This window comes from Pongo pygmaeus, chromosome 16 (assembly GCF_028885625.2).
Source record: "Pongo pygmaeus isolate AG05252 chromosome 16, NHGRI_mPonPyg2-v2.0_pri, whole genome shotgun sequence".
Taxonomy (NCBI): Eukaryota; Metazoa; Chordata; class Mammalia; order Primates; family Hominidae; genus Pongo; species Pongo pygmaeus.
In genome coordinates this window covers 68427556-68451187 of record NC_072389.2, presented here as the reverse complement: position 1 = coordinate 68451187, position 23632 = coordinate 68427556, and the positions used below count along the sequence as shown (strand labels likewise).

Below are 23632 nucleotides of genomic sequence, written 5' to 3'. Positions count from 1 at the left end.
AGGGAGAAAATACACATTCACAATCTCAAAAACAGCGGTAGGATGAGACATGTACTGAAAAGGTGGGGGCTGCCAGGAAAACAAAATAAACCTAAGAACTCCATCAGTTTGATAGCTGATCTGTGCATCTACCTCCTTACTGCAGTGGAAGAATACAAGAGACACTAACATGAGACAAGTTGGTAGGACAATTGACAAAATCAAATTTGTATTTAGTGGAAGAACCAGAGAGAGGAAGGGAGCCTCTGAAGCAGATCAAAACTTGTGAGCACAGTGTAATCTGAAGGTAACAATGATACTAAAAAGGAGGTGCAATGCTGTTTCAGGACAGCCACGATGTGATCCAATAAGGAAAAAACAGAAACCTTAATAATCACGTTGCCTCTTATCGCAGGAGGCTGTTTTCATGGGGACACGACCAGGAGCAAATTCTGCTGAAAACCTGCGTTGATAATAGTTTTCTACCACCCTTGAGGAAAGAGGCCTCCGTGAATCCACTGAGAAACGGTCTGTGGTCTCTAAGCTGCCCAATCTGGATGTGCCAGGTGACTCTGGGAAGAAATGACTTGCACCATGACAGCATGAGAGCCTCTTTTCACAAGACACAGGGCCCAACTCTCCCTTCTGGCCAAAGATCTTTTGTCCAGGTCTTTGTGGCTGGGGGAGAGGAGTTTTTGTCCTTCTTCCCGGTGCTACTGATCGGCTTCCTGATAAAGCCTGGGATCCCCTAGCAGGATTAAAATTAGAACCATTTTCTGGACACATAGGAACTCTGCTTCTCAAAACCACCCATTTCTGCCAACAAAGCAGATGGCCTCACTCAGGCATCAAGACTGTGCATTGCTCCCTGGCCTCCTGAAGGCCACTGCTGAGAGTCCACAAGGCTTTGGGCCCCAGGATCTGACCTCTTCATATTTGCGGTCGGCATCTTCAGCAATGTGCTTGGCCTCTTTCAGTTGGATCTCCTGAATTTCCATTTTTTCTTCATCTTTTTGGGCTCGACTCTCAATGACTTTCATGCCTCTGAAAAGAAAGACAAGCAGGAAAACCCAAGATTTAGAGCTGAACTTCCCAAATGCACACTGCACTGCTGTGGCCTGTGAGGCTTAGTGTAAGTGGTAGACCAAAATAGAGCACAGAGCTACTTTTATTTTCCAAACCAGGAAACAATTTCCAGAGCTAAAGGTGGAAAAAACAGACACATTTCTCTCTGTTCACTGTGAGTGAACTCTCTCACTTTGAGTACTGATGAAACTATCAGGCATCTAACATTAATGATGAAAGGTACCATGTCAGGAACCTGTCTGAATCTTGGCGGTATGAAACCGGAAAAGCCAATATGCTTTACTATTAAAAAGATAATGAGATTTCTTGCCTTTCCTGTGGGAAGCCTCAGCTTGCACATGAACCAAAGCTAGAACAAAATCAAACTTATCTTTATATACTTCTTTCTACAAAGAATCTTCTTACCCTGCCACCCATAAGCAAAAATATTAGACTTAATATTAGATTTAATAAACGATTAAGCCCACAAAAAATGCTGATATTCGACCATTTCAGATCAGTAATAATGGCAATTTCCTATGCTTCAACTGAATGCTTTAAATTAAGTTTTACCTGTAATGGAACCCTTTCATGACAGCAATGCTGGGAAACAGGCCTGACACTGTCCTCTACACTGAGTGTATTAGGGTCCTATGGCATGGTGTATATTAGGGTCCTATAGCATGGTGTAATGTTTCAGAAAAATACTAACTGACCTATGATATTTTACAGATACATGGAATAACAAGTCATATAAAATGGAATTCATTTATCAAAATTTAAGTAGGCAGTATAAGTGAACCACTATTTTTTTATTTTTTGAGACAGAGTCTCGCTCTGTCACCCAGGTTGGAGCACAGTGGCGTGATCTTGGCTCGCTGCAACCTCCATCTCCTGGGTTCAAGTGATTCTTCTGCCTCAGCCTCCCGAGCAGCTGGGATTACAGGTGTACACCACCACGCCTGGCTAAGTTTTGTATTTTTTAGTAGATTTAGGGGTTATGCCACGTTAGCCAGGCTGGTCTCGAACCCCTGGCCTCAAGTGATCTGCCCGCCTCGGCCCCTTAAAGTGCTGGGATTACAGGTGTGAGCCACCACGTCTGGCCCACTGTCTTCTGATGAAGCACTGGAATACAGTTGAGGAGATCTGGGTCAGAGTCTTGGGTTAGCCACAAATATGCTGTGCGCCTTGGTGCAAGTCACATCAGCCTCTGAGCCCTAGTTTTCTCATTTGTAAAACTAAGGGACTAAATGATCCCCAAGTCCCCTTTACTCCGAAGTCTAACATTACCAGACTGCCTTTAAGGTACACTAACAAGCATATTTCAGAAAGAAGTCAGCCACAAAACCACTCTTATGCGTACACCGTAAGATGATTAGTCATCTTAAAGAAGTCCAAAATGCTTGGTTAGCAAAGAAACACTAAGCAGCAGTGAATAATGGCCTAAAAAGTTTAGCTAAAAACCTTCTTTAATCCTAAAGTCTGAAATCACTCTTTATATTCAGTACCTGGTGGTAGGGTCACTTCAAAGAGTAAGAAATAGACAAGATGACTGACTGCATTCACTTGCCCAGGTCACAGCACAGACAGATACATATTCAGTGCTCTGAGCCCCTTCATGCTATGCCATCCCTCAAGCAGCAGAACGCTCTCTCACCTCATGGAGTCTCTCCTGAAGTACTTCTATGCAATATGGCAAATCCTTACTTCCAACAGTTGAGCATAAGGAAAAATGCCTTCTAGACCACACGAGGCTGTGCTGGTCTATACGAACCATGCTTTCCTTTACTACCACAAAGCTGAATCTTAGAGTAATAATTCAGCTAGAGCCAGATTACAGCGGAGGTGGGCTCAGAACACACGAGCATCTGACTATTTGTGTGCACGTGTCTTGTGTGTATTATTAAGACCAAGTCCAAAATATTTTACTTTTGCAGACCATATTTCTGCTTTGTGTTTTTTCTTCCACCTATTTGTTAAGCTATTTGACAACTGATAATCCATAGTTCCTTTATTTAGGCCTAAGCCTCCTTGGTATATTATAAAATAAAGTTATACTTTAAAAAATGCACAATTGCTCTGTGGTCAGTAGGAGTGAAAGGGCCAACCTGTATCCCTGACATTTCTCCTTTACATATCTGTCTCCCTCATTAGATGGTGAGTTCTGTGAGGGCAGGAACAAGATCTTCTTCTTCTTTGTAACCTTAGGGCTTAGGACAGTGTTTTGGACATAGTAGGTGTTTCACTAATGCTAAATGAACAAAATCAACCGAGTTATACCTGGGACCAATAGAGGAAATGATCCCACCACCAGGGGACTGAAAAATTCTTAAACCTCAAAGATCACAGGAGCCCTCCGGTTTATTCCACCAGGAAAGGCAGCTGCAAGAGATGGCTGATGAGGCATTCTCACCTCTCACTCTCATCTGCTGCCTTCTCAGCTTCCTCCAGCTTCTGCAAAGCTGTTGCCAGACGCTCCTGGGCACGATCCAACTCTTCCTCAACCAGCTGGATGCGTCTGTTCAGAGAAGCTACATCGGCTTCAGCCTAGGTAGAGAGAGTGAAAAGCATTTCAGAGTTGGGGAGAAAGTGAGGGTGGTAGCTTCAGGAAATGGCTGGGACTGCAATGCTGATTTCAGACAGGAAGACTGTCTTGTGGTGAGCTACCTTTAAGTGCATTACAAGCCCTCGTCAACTCCGGAGTTCTCGGACACACTTATACATTGATTTATACAGTGAACATCCATATTTGTGTATACACAAATCTACACACACAATTCTCATCAGACAGACAGATCATTAGCAAACGCTCTTTCATATGGTTCCTTTCTTCCATAGATTTTTTTTTTTTTTGAGACAGGGTCTCGCTCTATCACCCAGGCTGGAGTGCAGTGGCACGATCTCAGCTCACTGCAAACTCTGCCTCCTGGATTCACGCCATTCTCCTGCCTCAGCCTCCATAGTAGCTAGGACTATAGGCGCCCGCCACAACGCCCGGCTAATTTTTTTGTATTTTTAGCAGAGACAGGGTTTCACCGTGTTAGCCAGGATGGTCTCAATCTCCTGACCTCCTGATCCACCTACCTTGGCCTCCCAAAGTGCTGGGATTACAGGCGTGAGCCACCGCGCCCGGCCCACTTCCGTAGACTTCAACACTGGCTTTACTTGCCTGTTAAACAAGAGCATCATCACAGCCACCTCACTCACTGGGGGCCTGAAGTGTGAAATGAGACAAGACTTACCCAGGCTCAGCCATGTAAGACAATAGCAGTACAGCCAGAAATCAGACTCAAGAGTTTCACTCAACTCTTTTCTTCAAGCCACTTTATCATAGGATCCTTACAAAGGAACTTAAATAGTTTAAAATTCAGTGGTTCTAAAATACACACCACATGAAGGCCCAACACAATCCAGTAACCCCTTTTAGAATAACTGGCCTCATTGGAACAGAGCCAAGACAAATTTCCCAAGTGTTTTTGATGTAAGCCTATGATTTTTCTTCGAAGTCAAGGTTAATACAAGAAAAGTATCAAACTCCTAAAAAGAAAAATAATACAAGTACTGTTTTTACTTGATATCTATCACTGAAATAAAATGTTGGTTTGAGAGGCAATGATTTTTTTCCTGTCATAAGAAATTGTTGCTATGAGCCTCAGAACACTTAGAAGACTATGATGGTCCATTTTACATACTTGCACTGGTGGCTGTTTAAATACTGTGCATGGAAGTGGGAGACGGAATTTACTAATCAAGTACAATATCCTCATCCACTTTGAATGTATGTTCACTAAGGGGTGGTGGGGTTTTCAGAACACTTAGGAGTTTTCTAGAAATTACAATACACACTTAGGGACCCATGGTAATAGGATAACAAATTTCTCTACATACAGCCCTGTCTTTGTCATTGAACTGTAAGCTGCTCACATCCAGACAACTCACCGTTCTCTGCACAGAGTATGGGCTCAATAAGATGAGTAAAACCAACCTAATTTTAATAAAAGCAACGTTCTCAGCTTATGGATCTACAATACAGAGTTGGAAATGCAAATGTAGTTAGAAACTGTGGTCATAGTCTTTAATCAAAGGAATCTGAGAACCTTCAGCTCTTTGCTTATCTAGATTTGTAAGATTTTAAATGCCAAGTTTTATCTGGGAAGAGAGGTGAGTAGGGCATCTCCAACCACGGTAAAGGACTCTATAAAAACATGTAAATACACTTTTATCTTGACAAAAATGTAGTAATTGGTTGATGGAGGCAGTGAGCAGGGCAAATGTGAAATAAATCAGAGGAAGAGCATTTACAACTGTACTGCCTACAAAGTAAATCATTATCAGTGCACAGCTGGTAACTGGGCCCAGCTAGGAATTACTGGCAGATGACTGTTGTTTCTGGTGTGTGTGTGTATTGAAGAGTGAGGGTAATAGGATAACAAATCTCTTAATTGTAGGGAAGTGTCTTTTAAAAACCATTAGGCTTTTTTTTTTTTAAATTACTATTACTGGAAGGATGTATATATTAAGGATATACTTTTGGGTCAGGTAAGATTTCTTCACTTTTCTATATTTTCATTTTCCAGTAAAATTCTATTCCTTTTGAGGGTGGGGGGAGGGGAACTCAAAGCTGAAGCAAAAACAAAGGGCAAACAAAACAAAACAAAATTTAAAACCACACAAAAAAACCAAGCACACAAACCAAAAGCCCTACAACAACAAAAAGCCTCCACAGAGTGTCTAGGTTATGTACTCAAAAGCACTGTACACTTTCTTTTCTTTCCCCCTTTCTTATCATTTTCAATATGATGGCAAATATCCTTGTTACAGAGGCTATGGCCTATTACAGAAATGCCAGCAAGATATTCAAAACCTTTTTGTAGCTACCAAGTTCCAAGTTCTCTGCTCTGCTTTAGATCTGGGCCTAAACCTCAAGGACTTTGTACTCACAGAAAGACGACTGTTTATGCCTTGGGGAAAGAACCCTCTGGGTGACAGGTCTCTATCCCCAGCTCCCCACATAGGTGAGTCACCAGAAAGGAAGGAGACAGCACCTCGTGTTCATTCCAGTCTTGCACATGAGATCTTCCTACCCCAAGGGCCCCCACCAATCCATCCGTGTCTTCCCTCGGATCACCCCCACCCCCATTCTTTCCCTGAGCTCTTGGCACTGTGTTTACGGAATGCTGCTGTCTAAATGCCACTCCTGTGTTTCCCCAGGGGCATTCTGTAGAACCTCAGACTCCTGCACATCAGAGAACATGTCCTACAGGAATACCAGCCAGCAGGGCTTCATACAGGGTGCCCCAGCAACGACTGGGCATGGAGACCCGTTTCTAGGTGCCAGTTTGTGATACAGTGGGAGGAATGGTAGGGCACACACAGCAGACCTGAGAGTGGCTGCCCCTTCCTGAGGAGGCCCTGTAAATCCAAAAAACAGGGTCTCAATTTTTTAGCTAGAAGGATCCCTAGGCATTGTCCAGATCAGCAATTCCCACAAGTGGCTGAGTGTCAGAATCAACTCAGAGATGAGCATTAAAAAAAAACTTTCAGCTGGGCGCTGTGGCTCATGCCTGTAATCCCAGCACTTTGGGAGGCCGAGGAGGGCGATCATGAGGTCAGGAGTTTGAGACCAGCTTGACCAACATGGTGAAACCCCGTCTCTACAAAAAACACAAAAATCAGCCAGGCATGGTGGCACATGCCTGTAATCCCAGCTACTCAGGAGGCTGAGGCAGGAGAATCGCTTGAACCCAGGAGGCAGAGATTGCAGTGAGCCGAGATCACGCCACTGTACTCCAGCCTTGGCAACAGAGCAAGACTGTCTCAAAAAAAAAAAAAAAAAAAAAAAAAAAAAATCAAACTTCCAGGCCCTGTCCCTAGAGATTCTGATTCAGGAGGTCAAAGAGGGAGGGCAGGAATCAGTACTATAAATAAACAATCCCCTTTGCCACCACCCAAAGAAGCTGGCCATTCGTCTAGCTCTTGACTAAAAAGAGGCGGCAGGAGGGAACTCTGACCCTGGACACAGAAGTATGTGGAGGCTATACAGCCATCAGTGGGAGACAGGATTAAAATCCAAGTCACTAGGCTCCCGGCATGCTGGCTCTCCACTATGTCACTTCTCCTGGCTTCCCCGAACGTCACAGAAACCTTGGAACTGGCAGTTCTCACTCCTGTGGTCTTTATCTCTTCTGACATCAGATTGAGATGTTCTCCGGCCCCCACCCCAACTCCCCAAGAAAGGCCTCAGGCACAGATCCTAACCAGGACTAGGAGAACAGTTGCTGCAATGCAAATCATCCACTAAAGTGATTATCACAATCTTTTTGAAATTAGGCAGGATATAAAATTAAAAACTTCATAAAACAATGCTAATGGGTAATAGGAAGCTCACATAAGGACACGGAACATTTACTTCCTAGCCCAGAAGTCAATGCCTACTGCCCCAGAGGTTTCAGAGCAGGACAGGCAGAGGCGCTTTGAGGTTAAAGCCAGGACCTGGGAGTAGTATCTGAGGTACACCCATCTTTACAGGAAAACCCTGAACCCATGACAGGCTCTGCAGGCCCTACTATACTGGCCTAGTAGAATTTTTGTTTGGTTCGTCAGAATTCAAGATATGCTTAATTTTATAATTTAATCAGGGCCACTTTTTTCTCTTTCTTATTTTTACTTTTTATTCTGATTTATTATGCTCTATGTTCCAAAAGCCCCACACCTCTCACCTTTACTAGCTTTTATTTCTGGTATTTTTTTTTCTAAGTTTTGAGGTTATTTCAATATTTTCTAAGGTTCTTTTCATCATGGCACCTGGGGAGTCTTAAGGACCCGCTGTTGCCTCTGCTGGTACAAGCCCATAAACACATGACCATCTGTTATTTAAAAGCAGAGATATAAATAACAAGGCATTTGGGGAGGGTCAAGACCCCAGACACAAATTATTTGCAGGCATGTAAATCACTCTTAGTGTACTGAGTTAGCTTTCTTCTTCTTCTTTTTTTTTCTTTGAGATGGAGTCTAGCTCTGTCTCCCAGGCTGGAGTGCAGTGGCATGACCTCGGCTCACTGCAACCTCCACCTCCCGGGTTCAAGCGATTCTCCTGTCTCAGCCTCCCCAGTAGCTAGGATTACAGGCACGTGACACCATGCTCAGCTAATTGCTGTATTTTTAGTAGAGATGGGATTTCGCCATGTTGGCTAGGCTAGTCTCGAACTGCTGACCTCAGGTGATCCACCTGTCTCAGCCGCCCAAAGTGTTGGGATTACAGGCATGAGCCACTGCACCCAGCCAAGTTAGCTTTCTTCCAACAGCAGCCCATGTGCTGACTGCCAGTGAAGTCTTTCAATTTGGGATGCTAGTTTCTTTTATTTCAAAAGTGCTATTGTGTTCTAACAATTAATGAACTACTCAAAAAAGAGACTGCAGTATTAGTAAAGGCTACCAATGTCCTCCTGTAGATCTGTTTTTAAGTAACTTCCCGGTGCTCTGTACTTGAGGTGCCTTATAATGCATATGACCCTCCTCTAAGGTAACAGCCCAAGGTCATGCACCCCATTCCCCCACCCCAACATGGTACTATACAGAAATCAAGGGCATGCCCACCCCACCATAGTATAATATCCCAAATCAGATTTGAAAAAAAAAAAAAAAAACTTTTATGAGGCCTAGATTTTCATGAAATCCAGATGTTTTAGCTAATACAACAACAGAAAATTAAAAATGGCAGTGACTTTTACTTTTTAAAAAAGTATTCCAGTTAAGGTTATTAAGAAAAAATACTGGTGGGAGAATATTATATTCTAGAAATCCATCCTCTGGAATATGTTTCCAAAGTCCTAACTGAACTGGAGTGGAACTTGGGATGATCAAAGGTCAGGTCTTTTTATTTCATGCAAACTGTAGTTATACGAAGAAGGTTTCACCCAACTTGCTGTGTAAGACCAAGTGACCACAGCCAAGCTAAACTTCTGCCCTTATATGGTAAGGAAAGGGGGAAAAAAAAAAACACTGATGACATTAAGGGGCACTCCCATGGATAACAGATAAACACAACCTCCTCTGTGTGTGCCAAAGCCCATAATTTATGAGGCATATTTGTATAATGAGGGAGAACAGACATGAACAAGGCATTGTAGTGCCTCTGCCTTGCCTACATATGAAAGCGGAAATCGAGAGTATACATTCCAGTTACAGCCACTCTGGGAGTGCCAATGCAAGCACAAAATGCACCCTCGGTTTTCCTATCCCGGAAATATTTACCAAGAGTAAAGAGGGAAAGTGCTGGGAATTTTTGTAAATTGGTTATTTCCCATGATTTAATCATGTTACTAATTAAGAACCTTCTGGCCACAACTCCCTGTCTCTTTGTTTGCTGGATACTACTCAGAAAGGAAGATTCTTCCTGCCTTTTTAAAAAAAATAATGAAAAAAGCAAACATAACCCTAGTAGGTCACAAGATCTGGAATCAATCATGTCAAGCAAAGTAGCCTCATTCCAACATTTTGAAGGATCCACACACCTTGGAAACACAGACTAGGAGGAAGTAAGGGATGGCTGCTTTTTCCAAGGTAAGGGCTGGTTTAATAGGGCCTATTAACTACAGTCTGAGTATTTGAATTTAGGCCAACTCTCTGGTCAAATATTTTTTGCAGTGGCTCATGGTTTTGTCACTAAACCTTTATCTTTGCTGCCAGAAGAAACTGTTACTGCTAGCTTAACTCACAGCCTGAGCTACATCTAAATACCTAAGTTAGCTACATTTAAGTTCCAATTTCAGAAGTTAGGAACAACTTGCAGCCTGAAAGTCTCTCTTCAATGGTCTGATCCAGTCCTCAAGTTGCTGTCTTAAAAGGTTCTGTGTTCAATCAATCACCCAGGTAGATTGTTTGCAAAGATTACTTAAAAAAATTGAAACTACTTAAACCACTTTTGATATAAAGCCATGAAAAGAACGAAAGTATTATCTTTAGCCAACTGGCGCAGGAAGAGTTCTGTTATAAAAATGATGTGCAAAAGAAAAGGTAAGAATAAAAGTAATAATGTGCCCTTCATAAAATTTATCTTTTGTGTCTAACACCAATCACTAGGACAGGAGTCAATACAAGGCTCTCCCGCATAGGGTCACACATACTCTTTTTCAGCAGGGTGAGGAGACCTCAGACTTCTACCACTGATACCACTTCAACCCATCAAACATGCCTACCAGCCTGCCCACTTCCTCTTCATTCAAGCCCCCCGCCCCAACAAATGTTGATTAAAAGCAGTAAATGAAGTGTTTTATGATGTCATGAAATGACCAAGCCATCTTTAAGACCCCTTGCTGGATGGGGAACTGAAGATGAAGGAGCACTGGGCTGCCAGGGCTGTGCAGTTTTAATGACAGCGGGCACACGGCACTTACCCTTTTGCGCCAAGCACCAGTGTACTGTCTACATAGTAACTCCTTTAACCGACAGGTAGATGCTGTTACCATCCACACTTTACACAGAGGGAACTGAAACACAGAGTTAAGTAACTTGCCCACTGCTAGTAAGTAGTGGAGCCAGGATTCAAGTTCTGACAGTCTGGGTCCAAAGTTCTTGTTCTTACCCATCATATTCTATATAGTTCTAATGGTTCAAGGACAGCTACTAGCCAGTTAGGGAGTCGGAATTAGTTTACCACCCAGCCAAGTTCAGGGATATCCACAGGACTTTTGCTGACTCGTCCTGTAAAGCACATACTGAGAATTATCTTTTGCCTGTTGATTTCCTTATTCCTGCTTGTATTTTATCTGAAACTTTCTCTAGTTGAGCTTTCCTCTGAAGAGGACCATTTCAGGTCTTGAAGTTTCTGTGGCCAGCCATACAGCCATTTACAAACACTTAACCAGAACGATTTACTCAACTCAGAACAGCCCCGTATATTAAGCACAGCAGGACATCATACTATCGCTTGTCATAAAATTCCCAAGGTGTTTGTTTCAGTACCTTGATTAAAAACACACACACACAAAATCGACAAATATCAAATACTAGACTACCTCTGAAATCCTGTTCCTGTTTGCTGGATACATTTGCCTTAGAAGGAAGGAAGGAAGCCAGGTATTACATTTAACAAGGGGGAGGGGGAGCCCGCAAGAGAATACACCCAATAACTTGACATGTCGCCAACTTTTTCCAAGACTTGGTAACAAAGGATTATCTATCTGTATGAGAGAAAAGGGAAGGAGGACTGCTGAAAAAAGGGAAGGGTGAAGGGTTTTGCACTATATGTTAGCTCTTCCAGCAGAACCCGGCGCTGTCAAGCTGTCAATGTCTCTCTACCGCCTCGGAGACATAGGCCTCCGGGAAACCACAGGGTCGACGGGAACGGCGGAGTGTAGCATCCCCGGACCCCAAGTCCACAGTGCCTCTCCCACTTGACCTGTCGGCGCCCCTTCTCAAACGTACGGATCTCCAAGAGGAAGGACCTCCTCCCTCTCCACTCTCAGAGTAAAGCAAGCCAGCAGCGCAAAGCGCACCTCCCGGGGACGCAAAGACTCGACCGAAAGCCACCACCCCAGACACAGACCCTTCCTGGGAAAATGCTCCTTCCAGAACCTTCTCAACACCACCCCTGTTTCCTCCGGGAGCGTTTACTTTGGATCAGCGAGATGGAAAACAAAGGCTGAAGAGAACAGGCTGGGCCCCTCCCCAGAGCCCGCCGCCAGCTGGCCCAGGTGTGCCAGGTGCGCCCTGGAGGCGTGGGGACGAGGGACGGGGGCCTGCAGGGGGGGCATGCAGGAGGGCCCTGCGGGGCGCCGCGGGGCTGCCCGGGGAGAATGCGCCTCTGGGGGCTGCGGGGTGATGGGTGGGTCCCTTACGGTCTCCCTCAGCTTCCTCTCGTGGTCCAGCTCGCGCTGCAGGGTACCCGCGCGCTCCTCTGCGGCGTCCGCCTGCTCCTGCAAGCTCCGGATCTTCCTCCGCACCGCCTCCAGCGAGCTACTCCCCGCCATCGCGCCGGACGGTAGGCGGGCGGGAGGGCTGCAGTGGGAGAGGCCGGCTGCTGCCCTGCGGACCCGGCTGCCGCGGCTGTCCTGGCTGCCCAGCGCCGGTCCGCCCCGCCTAGGCCTCTCTGTGCGACGGCGGCGCCCCCTGCGGCCAGGAGCAGTCCGGAAGTCGCGGCCTCCAGGGCTGCGCAGACAAACCGCAGGCGGGCGCGCGAGCGCCGGGGGCGGGCACGGCTGGGCGGGGCGCGCGCCGCGGATCCCGGGACCGGCCGGGGGCACTGCGCATGCTCGCGGCGGCGGGGAGAAAGGCGCGCCCGGCGCGCTGCGGCGGTACCTGGTGAGCTGGGCGCTCCGGCAGGCCACTGCACGAGGGCTCTGGCTTCCACTTCTAGGGCCCCTCCCCGGCGCCTTGGTGACCCGGGGTAACGGAGCTGGCTGCTAAGGGCAATAGCGACTCCTGCTGGCCGCGGGAGCGCTCCGCTCCCGAGTCCAGATTCCCATGCCCAGGAGCCAGAGAAGCTGAGTGGCAGGTCTGGAGCCGGAATATGCCCTAAAGGGCCGGATCCCAACCGCAAGATTATAACCCCAGCACTACCCCCATTCCCCAAAACTTCACGAAGTGAAAACCACCCACGTGTAGAGCACAGTGGTTAGACCTCCTGTTCTAAATGCAGTTTTCCTACGTTGAATCTGGCTCCTAGTTTCCTGCTGCGTGACTTCGGACAAATAACTTGTCTTCTCTGGGCGTCATCTGTAAAAGTGGGAATAATAAGAGTACTTTCCCCATGGGGCTGCTATGAGAATTATGAAAGACTATAAAGCGCTTAGCACAATACCTTGTACATAGTTAAAAACTCAAATGATAGCTACGATTAAGAAATACACAAGCACTGTTTTAAGAGTCAGGCTGAGGCCCATAATCAGCTGTGTGATCTCAGGCCAACCTCCCTGGGGCTCACTTTCCATGAAAACAGTCATCCAAATGGTCTCTTCTCTTTACAGCCTTCTTTGGTGTCAGACCAGCCTCTGAGATCTCCTGGAATCCAATCAGTCCTGGGCTGGACTGGGATGCCTTTAAAAGGCACCCCAAGGAAAGCCACAGAACCCTATGAGAGAGCCTCTGGCTACAGGTGGAGAAAACCACGGCAGATACAGTCTCCACCGTTTTCCCCCTTGGGCTGTATTCTTAAATGCCTTCTAAGTCTCAGGGCTTTTTCTCCTCAGGTTTGTCACAGAAAGCTCTTAAAGCCAGTTCCCTATGTGTGGGAATAATAAAGAAAACATGCTTGACAACCCTCTCCTCCTCCAAGCCCTAACAAGGAACTTTTGCTTTCCTGACTTATTTTCTGTGGAGTTCCTCACAGCCTCTGCTGAGACTCTCACAAATCCCAGCTTGGGTCCTTGCAACCTGTAGGTGGGAGCTTCTCGCTTTGTTTCCCCGCGGTTCATCTGGTCAGGCGGGGAGGTTACAGCTGGTCCCCTAAGTGCAGAGACTGTGGGCCTCCAACATTGAGAATGGGGGAACTGGGTGTCTGGGAACGTCCAGGAGCAGCCAGGAAACTGCTGGACACTGGCAAGTGCCCAAAGCAGCCAACTAGTGACTTAACGTCCTGGGAAAGTCAGTTTCAGGTGAGTTCATTTTCATGTCGATGTCATTATACAAGAGTTTAGGAGAGTTTTCTCATCCTTGTCTGTAGGTTGGAATCACTTGGGTATTTTTTAAATGCTGCCACCTGGGTTGCATCCCCAGGATTCTGATTTAACTGGCCTTGGGTGCATCCTAACTTTGGGTTTTAAAAGCTCCCTAAATGATTATGTTTCGAGAAGGTTGAGAATCCCTAAGTTAAGAAGTAAAGACCTACAAAGGGATAAAATCAGATATATCACAGTTACTGGGGAAGAGACTGGGGGCCAGAAAAAAATGGAGTCTTCGATCCCCTTCAGCCTCACTTTTGACTTAGGTGGAAAGACAACACAAAATTCGAAACAAGACCATCAGGGATACTACTCCTGAATGACAATCTTCTAAGCTAGGAAGAGCCCACTTCCAGAATAGGATTTGTAAAGTACATCAGTAAAGTAGTAGAAAAATGTTTTTAGTAATAATAGTAGAAAAATGTAAAAGTGTTTTACACTGGTGAATAATGACAGTGAAATGTCCTAATCCCAAAGGTAATATGATTCCACCTCAGGAAGCTGACTTCTCCCTCCCCCCACTTCTCCCTTTTTCTAGTGACATCTGTCTCTTCCTCCTCAAGTTTTGACTATTTTTTAGTAAATAAAAAACTACCACTCTCAATATGGTCATACACCGCATAATGATGTTTTGGTCAATGAGGGGCTGCATTTATGAGAGTAGCCTCATAAGATTATAATAGATCTAAAAAATTCCTGTCTCCTGGTGATTTGTGTTACAATTGTTGACAGTATTCAGTACAGTAACATACCGTACAAGTTTGTAGCCTAGATGTTTAGTAGGCTATACCCTCTAGGTTTGTGTAAGTACCATACACTCTATGGTGTTTGCGCAATGAAGAAATCACCTAACGACACACGTCTCAGACCTTATCCCCCTTCGTTAATCAACAAATGACTGTATAGCATTTCTTCACTAACTTCTTCAATATTCCTACGGGCTCCAAACTCCAGACAACCTAAAGTGTCCTAAAAGGGAATGTGATCAATACACTACCAAAAAAGCCATATATGCCAGATTTAGGGGCAGTTTCCCAGTGGGAAAAATAACAAAAACAAGATTCAAGAAGCTCCCTCCCCTGCTGCTTCCCACACCAGCTGACTTTAAATAACTTCTTTCCCATTTCTGCCCCACCCCATTCCAGTGCTCCCTTCAACAAGACTTTTCAATAAAGACATGTTAGCACTACATAGTTACAATAATTATTATCCTATTTTTTTTCCTTAAGAATTGTAGTAACCTTTTTCTCCCTCTTTTGCCTTCAGTCTTACTGGGCTATTTTCAAATTCTCTGCATTCTTTTCCTTATAAGGAATATCTTTCCTTGATCTATTAGCAACTCTTTTGAAAAAGCTAAGTAAACGTCCTGCTGGAGAATTTGCGGGAGGCAGGCATCTTCCATTTAGCCATATATAGAGCAGGCATCTGATCTGCATTATACAAAGTAGGTTCAGAGTTATATATGGTTTTTGGCTCTTTTTCCAAAGCCAGGTAGTTTAGAATTTAAATGTTTTAGTGAAATCAGTGCTTCCCCCAAATCCCCTTTCCAGGAACCTTGATTTTCACTGAAAATTTCTTTTTGTCAGGTTCTAAATGTCCTCTCTGGAGTTCTCATTTACAAAGCATACCTGGATATACATCTCAAGCCTTTCATGCTACAAAAGACTTTACTAATTTCAAGACTTGAGACCCTTCAGTTATTTGCATGTTACTTTCATATAAAAAAGTCTGCTGTTGCTCTTGGTGTTTCAACTGCTGGCATAGCTTTCCCTGGTGCTCACACATTCTTGGAATTGTTACCAACTTCAAGGAATTCTTTTCTAATTGGGCCTCTAGGCTTAATTAGCTTTTAGAATGGAATCCAATGGTGTGAAAAGAAGTTGGTCCTTTGGCTTGACTTTCCGAGGCAGAAGAGGCAAGCCCTCAATTAAAAAGCTTCCAAAGGGCAGTGGACAAAGAGCTTAGGAGAGCCTTAGCTGTGTGCATCACCCCTGCAACTATGTGGTGGTTGTCAGAAGGCTGACAGGTGGGGGCGGGGCCAGCAGGAGGGGCAGGGGGCAGCTAGCTCACTATACCATATAAAGCACTGAGCTATATATAACTCACAGCTTACTTTCTGGATGTAGTGCCTTTAGACTGCAGACCCAAGCAAGTATCATCTTCCCAGGCAGATCTTAAGGGGTGGATTAAGGCTTACACTAGTGAGAAAGGAAGCCTCAAAGTGTCTCTGTGTCCCACTATGAAGTGCAGCCTTCTAAGTAAAGGTACCGCTGTGTCATTTCTTTCATTTAGAGGCCAGGTTCTCTGAACCCTGGCTAGACCCACCACCAAACCCTGAACTTCCCGCCCACTGGAGATGGCAAAAGGAAAGAAAGTGAAGAAAACCTGGCATTCTCTACACAAACCTTGGTGATGACACCTCAAGGGTTTTCTGCCACCAGGGAGGTGAAGTTCACCTCCAGAGTCCAATTTCAGCTGCTCTATTCTCCCGGCCTCTCATCCACCCACCTCCACCCCCAGGGAGGTAAAGGAAAGGAGAAGAAGAGAGGAGTGGATGAAATATAAATGAATGTGTGCAGTAGCAGTCAGAGGCGGCATCCAATGCTCTGGGCCATGGCAGGGCTGTGTGCAGGTGTCCAGCAGGAAAAGGTAAACTTCCTCCATTGCTCTCCAGCCCTGTGGTGACCCCAGAATGGCCACGCAGGCAAGAGGTGAGGGAAGCAGTGTGAGCGTGCACTTACGTCGGTGGCCTTTTTCTCTGCCAGCTCCAGCTTCTCCTGGGCATCTTTGAGAGCCTCAGAGTATTTGTCCAGTTCATCTTCGGTGCCCTTGAGTTTCTTTTGCAGTGACACCAGCTCATCTTCCAGCTGGGAGTTGGCCAGGGGGTACAGGGAGGGAGGGGGGTGCAGCAGGCAGCGTGATCCCGAAGGGGAGGGGTGTGGGTGCACAGAACCAGAAGGACAGGGACAGCGGGAGAGACAGAGGGAAAGACAGGGAGGGAGAGAGAGAAAGAGAAAGTTAGCTATTCGTGCGCCACGCCGTGCCGCGCGCCCCGGGTACCTTGGCGGCGGCCTCTTCGGCGGCCAGGAGGCTGTCCTCCGCCTTGTGCAGCTCCTCCAGCACCCGGTCCCGCTCGTCCTCCGACACCCGCAGCAACTTCTCCTTGGCCGCGATGTCCTCCTCGAGCTGGGGGCAGCGGCGGGCGGGCGCGGGCGGCCGGCACGGACCGGGTGTTAGACACATACAACACACGGGCGTCGGGTTGGCTGGGGCCCCTCGGGCTCGGGGCGCCGCCGAGTTGGAGTGCAAAGGACCCGAGGTAACTTCCTCTTTACCTGAGCTGGAACCGCTCTGCGGCTCACCCCGCACACCCACCTGCCCTGGGACGAGACTCCTGCCGAGGTCTCAGCGGGCTCAAGTCCACTACTTGGGGACACAGAAGAACGCCACTGCTGGCCTGGCTTTCGGGCTGTAGCCTCCATTCCGTCTCATCTTTGTTCTTAGGTAACAACTCCAGGACTCCCCTCTCCTCCCCAAGTTTAAGGTTCCTTTCTCCCTAGTCAAAAGTCAAAGAACTTCTAACACTTGAGTTACTCGACCCCCTTTCTCCATCCCTCGCCCTTCCTTCAAACGTCCCCAGGAACCGGGTGTCCTCCTCCCTCCCCCAAACTGATTCCCAGTCCTGAGAATAAAGCGCCTCTAGGACTTGATTTCGCGGGCCATGGGAACCAGAGAAGGGAAATAAGCGTTCTCAGACCAGACTACAAAGTTAGACTAAGCCTGGCTCTTGCGTTTCCCTTCCTTCTTTCCAGACGCGCGCCCTGGCCGCCCTGGGTGGTGGTGGGGGTAGGGTGGTGGCTCCCCGAGTCCTCGGGGTGGGGATCCAGCCGGGGGTGCCAGGCTCGAGTCCCGGCGCTCTGGGCGCGGGCGCAGGGCCGGGGAGGCGCAGACCTGCTTGCTCCTGTCTTCCGCCGCCTTCTTGTCTGCCTCCGCCTGCTCAGCTCGATCCAACGCGTTCTCCTTGTCGAGCTTCAGCATCTGCATCTTCTTCTTGATGGCGTCCATGGTGGCGGCGGCGAGGGGCCCTGGGGCTGCGGCAGGAGCGGCGGGGCGAGCGCGCGGTCGGGCGGAGGAGCGGGAGTGCGAGCGCGGAGCCGCCTGCTGCTCCCAGATATGTACTTTCCCAAGGGGGCGACCGCATTCCTCAAGACAGCCAATACTTTTTTGGAAAAGCTTTTTTCTCCTGCCCCCCCCTTCCTCCTCTCCTCCCTCCGCCCAGTGCCCCCTCCCCGCTCCTCCCGCGGGGGCCGCTCGCCCATTCGCTGCCGGCCGCCGGCCTCCCAGTTGACGGTGGATATGACTATATATGGGGACCCGAGCCGCCGAGGCGGCGGCCGGGCGAGGCCGCCCTGTTTCTAAACCTGCGCGCCAGGGAGAGGGCGTTGGGGCCGAGCCGGGGCCGAGCCGCAAGCCTCCGCCCTCCGCGCCCCCTTCTCCCAGGGCCGGCACGCAGCCATTAGGGTCCCCAACCGAGCCCGCGCTGAGCTGCCGGAGGCCGGGAGAGCGCGGACCAGGTGGTGGATGTGCGTCGCCCCCCTGGGCCGTCCCCCGGCGCTCTTAGGCAAAGGCCCGGGGGCTTCCCAGCCGTGCCGCACCCCGCGTCAAGGCCAGTGCGCTCTCGGCACCCGCCAGCGCCTCCCCGGCAGCTCTCAGCCAGCCAGGTGTCATCCTGCGCTCTCACGCTCTGGAAACTCAACTGGAGCAGAGAAAGGGAGAACGTGGGAGAAAGCCTGGGGCGGCTCTTGAGACTTTCTCTGCGGGCGCGGGTCAGAGAGGCAGGGGGCGGCGCAGCGACAGCACACGGAGTCTTGTTTTGTGCGTGCCCTTTCCCCCAGCGGAAGGACAGTCAAATACTTTAGGGACACAGGACTCAGTGGCGTACTTCTGTGCTTGCTGTGCAGTGCCTCCAAAAAGGTGTGCGTGTGTGCGTGTGTGTGCGGGTGGCAGTCTAAGGAGAAAGAACATTGAGTTTAGACTCAGGCAATTTGGTCTGTGGTCTCTACTCTGCCACCAGCAACTGTGAGAACTTGTTTGCTGCCCGCGGCTTCCCCGAGGTCCCTCCAGATCTAACTTGTTATCATTTTTCTTGCACTGATTTTAGGGAGTCGGCCTTTCCATGCTTAGGTGCCAGGTTTCGGAAAACGTGGGATCGGCGTTATCCTGGCTAAGTCATTGCATCCGCAGCCGCAACTCTGAGGAGGCTCTGCCGTGTGAGCTGTGCTTGGAAGGAGGAGGATTTTCCCCAACACTTATTTTTAACTCTACTCCTCCCATCCCCCAAGGGGGAAAGGCTGCTTTTTTTCAGAGCTTCAGTGGGAGGGGAGGAGAGGGGGCTGCCCCCAAGCCCTGAGATCAGCTGAGGCAGGGTTGGTGAGGGTCTTGTTAATAGTCCCCACAGAATAATTCACAGTCTGTACTGCATGGTTACCGAATATTCCCCGGACGGTATCTGAGCAGATTAGGCAGGCCAAACAACTTGTAAGTCCTTCAGAGAATGATCAAGTTCCTCTCCAAGATTTTATCGGGTTTCTTCCACTAACCTAACTGCCCAGGAGGGAAAAGATACACTGACCTAATTGTCAGAACATTAGATCTGACCATTAGCATAGGGGCTGCGTGGCACAGAAATTGACCAGAGCCCTTTAATCACGGTATGTCAACCCAGCCACCAGAACAGTGACAAAGTTCCAGGCATGTGGACGATATCCAGATGCGTGGACTCCAGGGAGCTGACTCCCCAGGTTGGAGCTCAGCAGAGGAGGCAAGAATAGGGAGTTAGGAGTCAGTTCCAGGGATCCAGACCTGGCCTGGTCACTTCCTTGCAGTGTGACCTTAGCCATGTTACAATCTCTCTAAGCCTTTTTTCTCACTTATAAAAGGAGGCAACTGAACTAGAGAAACTCCTTGCGGCACCACATGTTACTGACTTTTCTTTTCTCACTGTGCCATATGTAGCCGAGGGACTCGTTAAAGTTTCCTTAAATGAAATCATGCTACAAGCAATTTATTAAACACACGGTTATTGAGTATCTGCTATATACTAGGCAGGTGCTAGGCTCTGGAATCCAAAGAATGAGTAGCACAGGTCTATGTCCTCCAGGTGTTTGGCATGAGCAAGGTATAAGAATTCACACGAGGAAGAAATAGAAATGACTAGGTCAGAGCAGATGGGAAAAAATTCTCTGAAAAGGTGGTGGCTTTTCAACTGATTTTAAAGGAAGGGTAGCAGTTAGCTAGAGAGGAGGGCCATTGTATGCCCCAAGGAAAGAAAAAGGAATGTTTGGTGGTGGTTGGACAGTAGGATTTTGGGGGTGAATGGGGACATGAGACTGGAAAGGAAGCTTGGGGCTGTATGATAAAGGGCCTTGAATTCCAGATTCAGACATTCAGACCTTATTGTGTAGTTTAAAGCCATCGATGTCTCTTCTTTTCACCCCTTCCTCTCCCAGACTCCCTCACCTAGGGCCTATATTCAGAGGTCGAAACCTATGGTGTCAAAGTATGGAAATGGAGCTATACAACGCTAACTGTTAAAATCCCTTAGTACCACATCATTGATCTCTAGACTGATGGGTTAACATAGCAGGTCCTGAATTCAATCATTTCTTTTCACCCGTGTTGAGATTCTGCCACGTGTCAGGCCCAAGGCAGCTTCATGGGCTATACCACCCATGACCTTTTTGTCACCAAAGGCTAAGACAAGGCTAGGACAAGCAAAACGTCATGACTTAAATAACACATTCTTCTGTAGTGAACAGGTCTCCTGGTCCTCTCCAGAGGTAGGCTGGACAGTCACAGGCTGTATGTAGTGTGTATCCCTGTTGTCTGGCTGATTGGCCACGACTCAAGGACAGATCTAAATACTAACCAGGGACTTGGCGTTGTGGCCTGTCAGGCAATGATGAACTGGGCCACTCAGCTTCTTTCATTGCAGTTTGAACTAAGGAACGTGAAAAATAGGAATCACTAGCTGTGGCTGCTGGAACAAAAAGGGATTGCAGTGTCGGGCTGGAAATACCACGTGTAAAGGTGATTAAGGTTTTTCACAATTTTTTAGGCTTTCTCCCCAGTCAATGTCTTGGTAGCATTGTACATCCCACCCAATTAAGTTGGCTGTGGCCATTTGACTTGCTTTGGCCAAGGAAGCGTGAGCAGAAATGACTTCTGGTGGATACTTAAAGAGCCCACGTCTAACCATGTTCATTTTTCAAGACTGTGGCTGCTCTGTCATTGTGGGTTTTCAAGTGGCTCCCTCTTTCCCCCCAACTAACCCTTGGTGGACATGTAGTGAGAACAAGATATAAATCTTTGTTATTTTAGGCCACTGAGATTGGGGGTTGTTTGTTACTGAAGCATAACTAGCTTCTCCTGACTAATACAGCACAATAGGCATGCATCAGCTAAGTTATGAAAAAGCAGAGAAGTGATTATAGAGAAAGAATGAAGCAGGCATATCAAGATAAACAGAAGCACCATTTAGAGAAAGAGATTGGGAGAATATGACCAAATTTCAGTTCCAGGGGTCCTTATAATAACCCCCTGTATTTCTTGAGGTTACACAAGCGAGTCTATATTCCTTGAAAGTAAAAAGCTTACCAAATCATGGTGGCATGACAGCCTGCACAACATTCAACATTCTTGGCCTAGAGGCTCTATGTGAACACCGCGAACATGCTTGGAATTTCCAGATTTCTCCAATGCTTGGTATTCAGTCATTTCTCAATGAATGTTTGTTGAATGATTTTTTTTTTTTTTTTTAGTGACTGACAAGTCCAACTTTCTTATTGACTTACAAGTAAGTCTGGGAAGGTAAAGTAACAAATCTAGGTTCAAAAGATCTTGTTTCTATTCAAAATATGGGCTCTGTGTCTTATTTCATGAAGAATGAATATAAGTTTGTGATAGGGTAAGACAAATGTCTCCACATATTTATTGGACATTTTGTGTGCAAGACATTTAGGGCTTATGGGATCCAGGGAAGTAGAAAAAAGACATGGATCTTTTTCTGTAGGAAAAGTGTCCATGCATGATGCAGGGAGAACCCTCTCTTTGGGAGTCATTTAATGTGTATTTCCCATGGCATGACCATCAGCTCAGTTGGTCACCTGGGGCCCTCTATAGTTATGAGGATCACATATCTCGGATTTTCTAGGAAAGCTTAATATTAAATATACTGCCTTTTTCCTTCCATAAAACACTTGTATGTGTCATACTACATTTATCAATATTTGGTTACAAAGGAGAGTCAACATGAGCATCATTTCCCAATGTGACACCTTTAACAGGAATGCTCACTTGTCATATGTACATCAGGGTTTGTTTGTTTGAAAAAACAAAATGAAAACCTCATTACCTGATAGTCACCCCTTGTTTAACAGCAATAGCCCTGCCTGTGTACTGTGACTCCCCCAGAGTCAACAGTGCTGACTGAAGCAATTAAGGAAAAGTGAAGAATCTATAATTAAATGGAGAGACGATTGCTTCTTCCACTGGGTTTTGGAATGCAGCGTTTTATGCTCACGGCTCAGTGTCCCCGGAACAAGATACAGCATGCTCTCCTCATACACTGGGGAGTTTTGTTTCCCAAGGGTTTGTGATGCTACCATCAAGGCCTCACAGAAAATATGCTGTGCTTCCTGGGGGCGGGGGGTGGGGCTGGTTTGGATCTCTGAGAAAGGTCTTTAGGCCATTTTCAAGGCTTGCCTGCCTTTATTGTTTGGTAACACACAGCTGGTCCTGATTCTTCGGAGAGGCCCTTGAACACGCTTATTACCTGGAATGTTTGCATGGGCAAAATGATTGTCCAAGTACAAAAAAAAAAAAAAGGCATAGGAGTTTTCCTGCCTTACCTCTTATTGTCTGTCTCTCAACAGTAGCAACTCAGTGTAGATTTAATCAAGCTCCAAGTATGGGGAGATTTAGCTGTCTTAAGAAAGGCGATATTCCTTCATGTTTGTATAGTTTATAAAGCACTTTCAAGTTCATTACCTCCTCCTCCCAACCTCTTATGACAGCATCGGATGAGTTCTCTGATTTTCACTCTGTACATGAGAAAACCAGGCTGAGCACAGTGGTTCATGCTTATAATCCCAGCACTTTGGGAGGCCAAAGCAGGAGGATCACTTGAAGCCAGGAGTTCAAAACCAGCCTGGACAAATTTGTAGAGCTTCCCCCCATCTCTACAAAAAAAGTTAAAAATTAGCCAGGCATGGTGATTCACACCTGTGGTTCCAGCTACTCGGCAGCCTGAGGCAGGAGGATCACTTGAACCCAGGAGTTTGAGATTGCAATGAGTGCCACTGTACTCTAGCCTGGGTGACAGAATGAGACCCTGTCTTGAAAAGAAAAAAAACCTAAACCAAAACAAAACCACACACACCAAGGGCAGTAACTGGTTCAAGACCACTCAGCTGGGAGGTGGCAGTGCAGGGACAAAAATGCAGATATCTGAACTCTCAGTAACAATGCTCTTTTCATTCATTCATTCCTAGCCTGTTTTTAGGTTCAGTTTGATTTCATATTTATTTTATGTTATTTTTATTATTATTATTTTTGAGACAGAGTCTTGCTCTGTTGCCTAGGCGGGAGTGCAGTGGCACTATCTCTGCTCACTGCAACCTCCACCTCCCGAGTTCAAGCAATTCTCCTGCCTCAGCCTCCCGAGTAGCTGGGATTACAGGCATGCGCCACCACACCCAGCTAATTTTTGTATTTTTAGTAGAGACGGGGTTTTACCATGTTGGCCAGGCTGGTCTCGAACTCCTGACCTCAGGTGATCTGCCCACTTGGGCCTCCCAAAGTGCTGGGATTACAGCCGTGAGCCACTGCGCCTGGCCTTATTTCATATTTAAAAGCAATACATTATAAGG

The 23632-nt window shown here is 46.9% G+C and overlaps 1 protein-coding gene across 27 annotated transcripts in view; it reads right to left on the bottom strand.

The window, feature by feature from the left end:
- TPM1 (tropomyosin 1) overlaps positions 1-17989 on the bottom strand; it is a 29306-nt gene extending 11317 nt beyond the window's left edge. For 7 of the 27 annotated variants that reach the window (XM_054450633.2, XM_054450631.2, XM_054450635.2 and 4 more), the window contains exons 1-3: positions 11883-12754; positions 3458-3591; positions 906-1023 (exon numbers count right to left, since the gene is read on the bottom strand). In XM_054450633.2, the coding sequence (XP_054306608.1) occupies positions 906-1023; positions 3458-3591; positions 11883-12014 (384 nt within the window). In that variant the 5' untranslated portion in view covers positions 12015-12754. Of the gene's footprint in view, positions 1-905; positions 1024-3457; positions 3592-11882; positions 12755-16444; positions 16571-16763; positions 16890-17654 lie in introns of those variants that run through there. The other 20 variants (XM_054450630.2, XM_063652679.1, XM_054450620.2 and 17 more) reach the window with 14 other exon arrangements.
- Positions 17990-23632: the final 5643 nt, after the last annotated feature.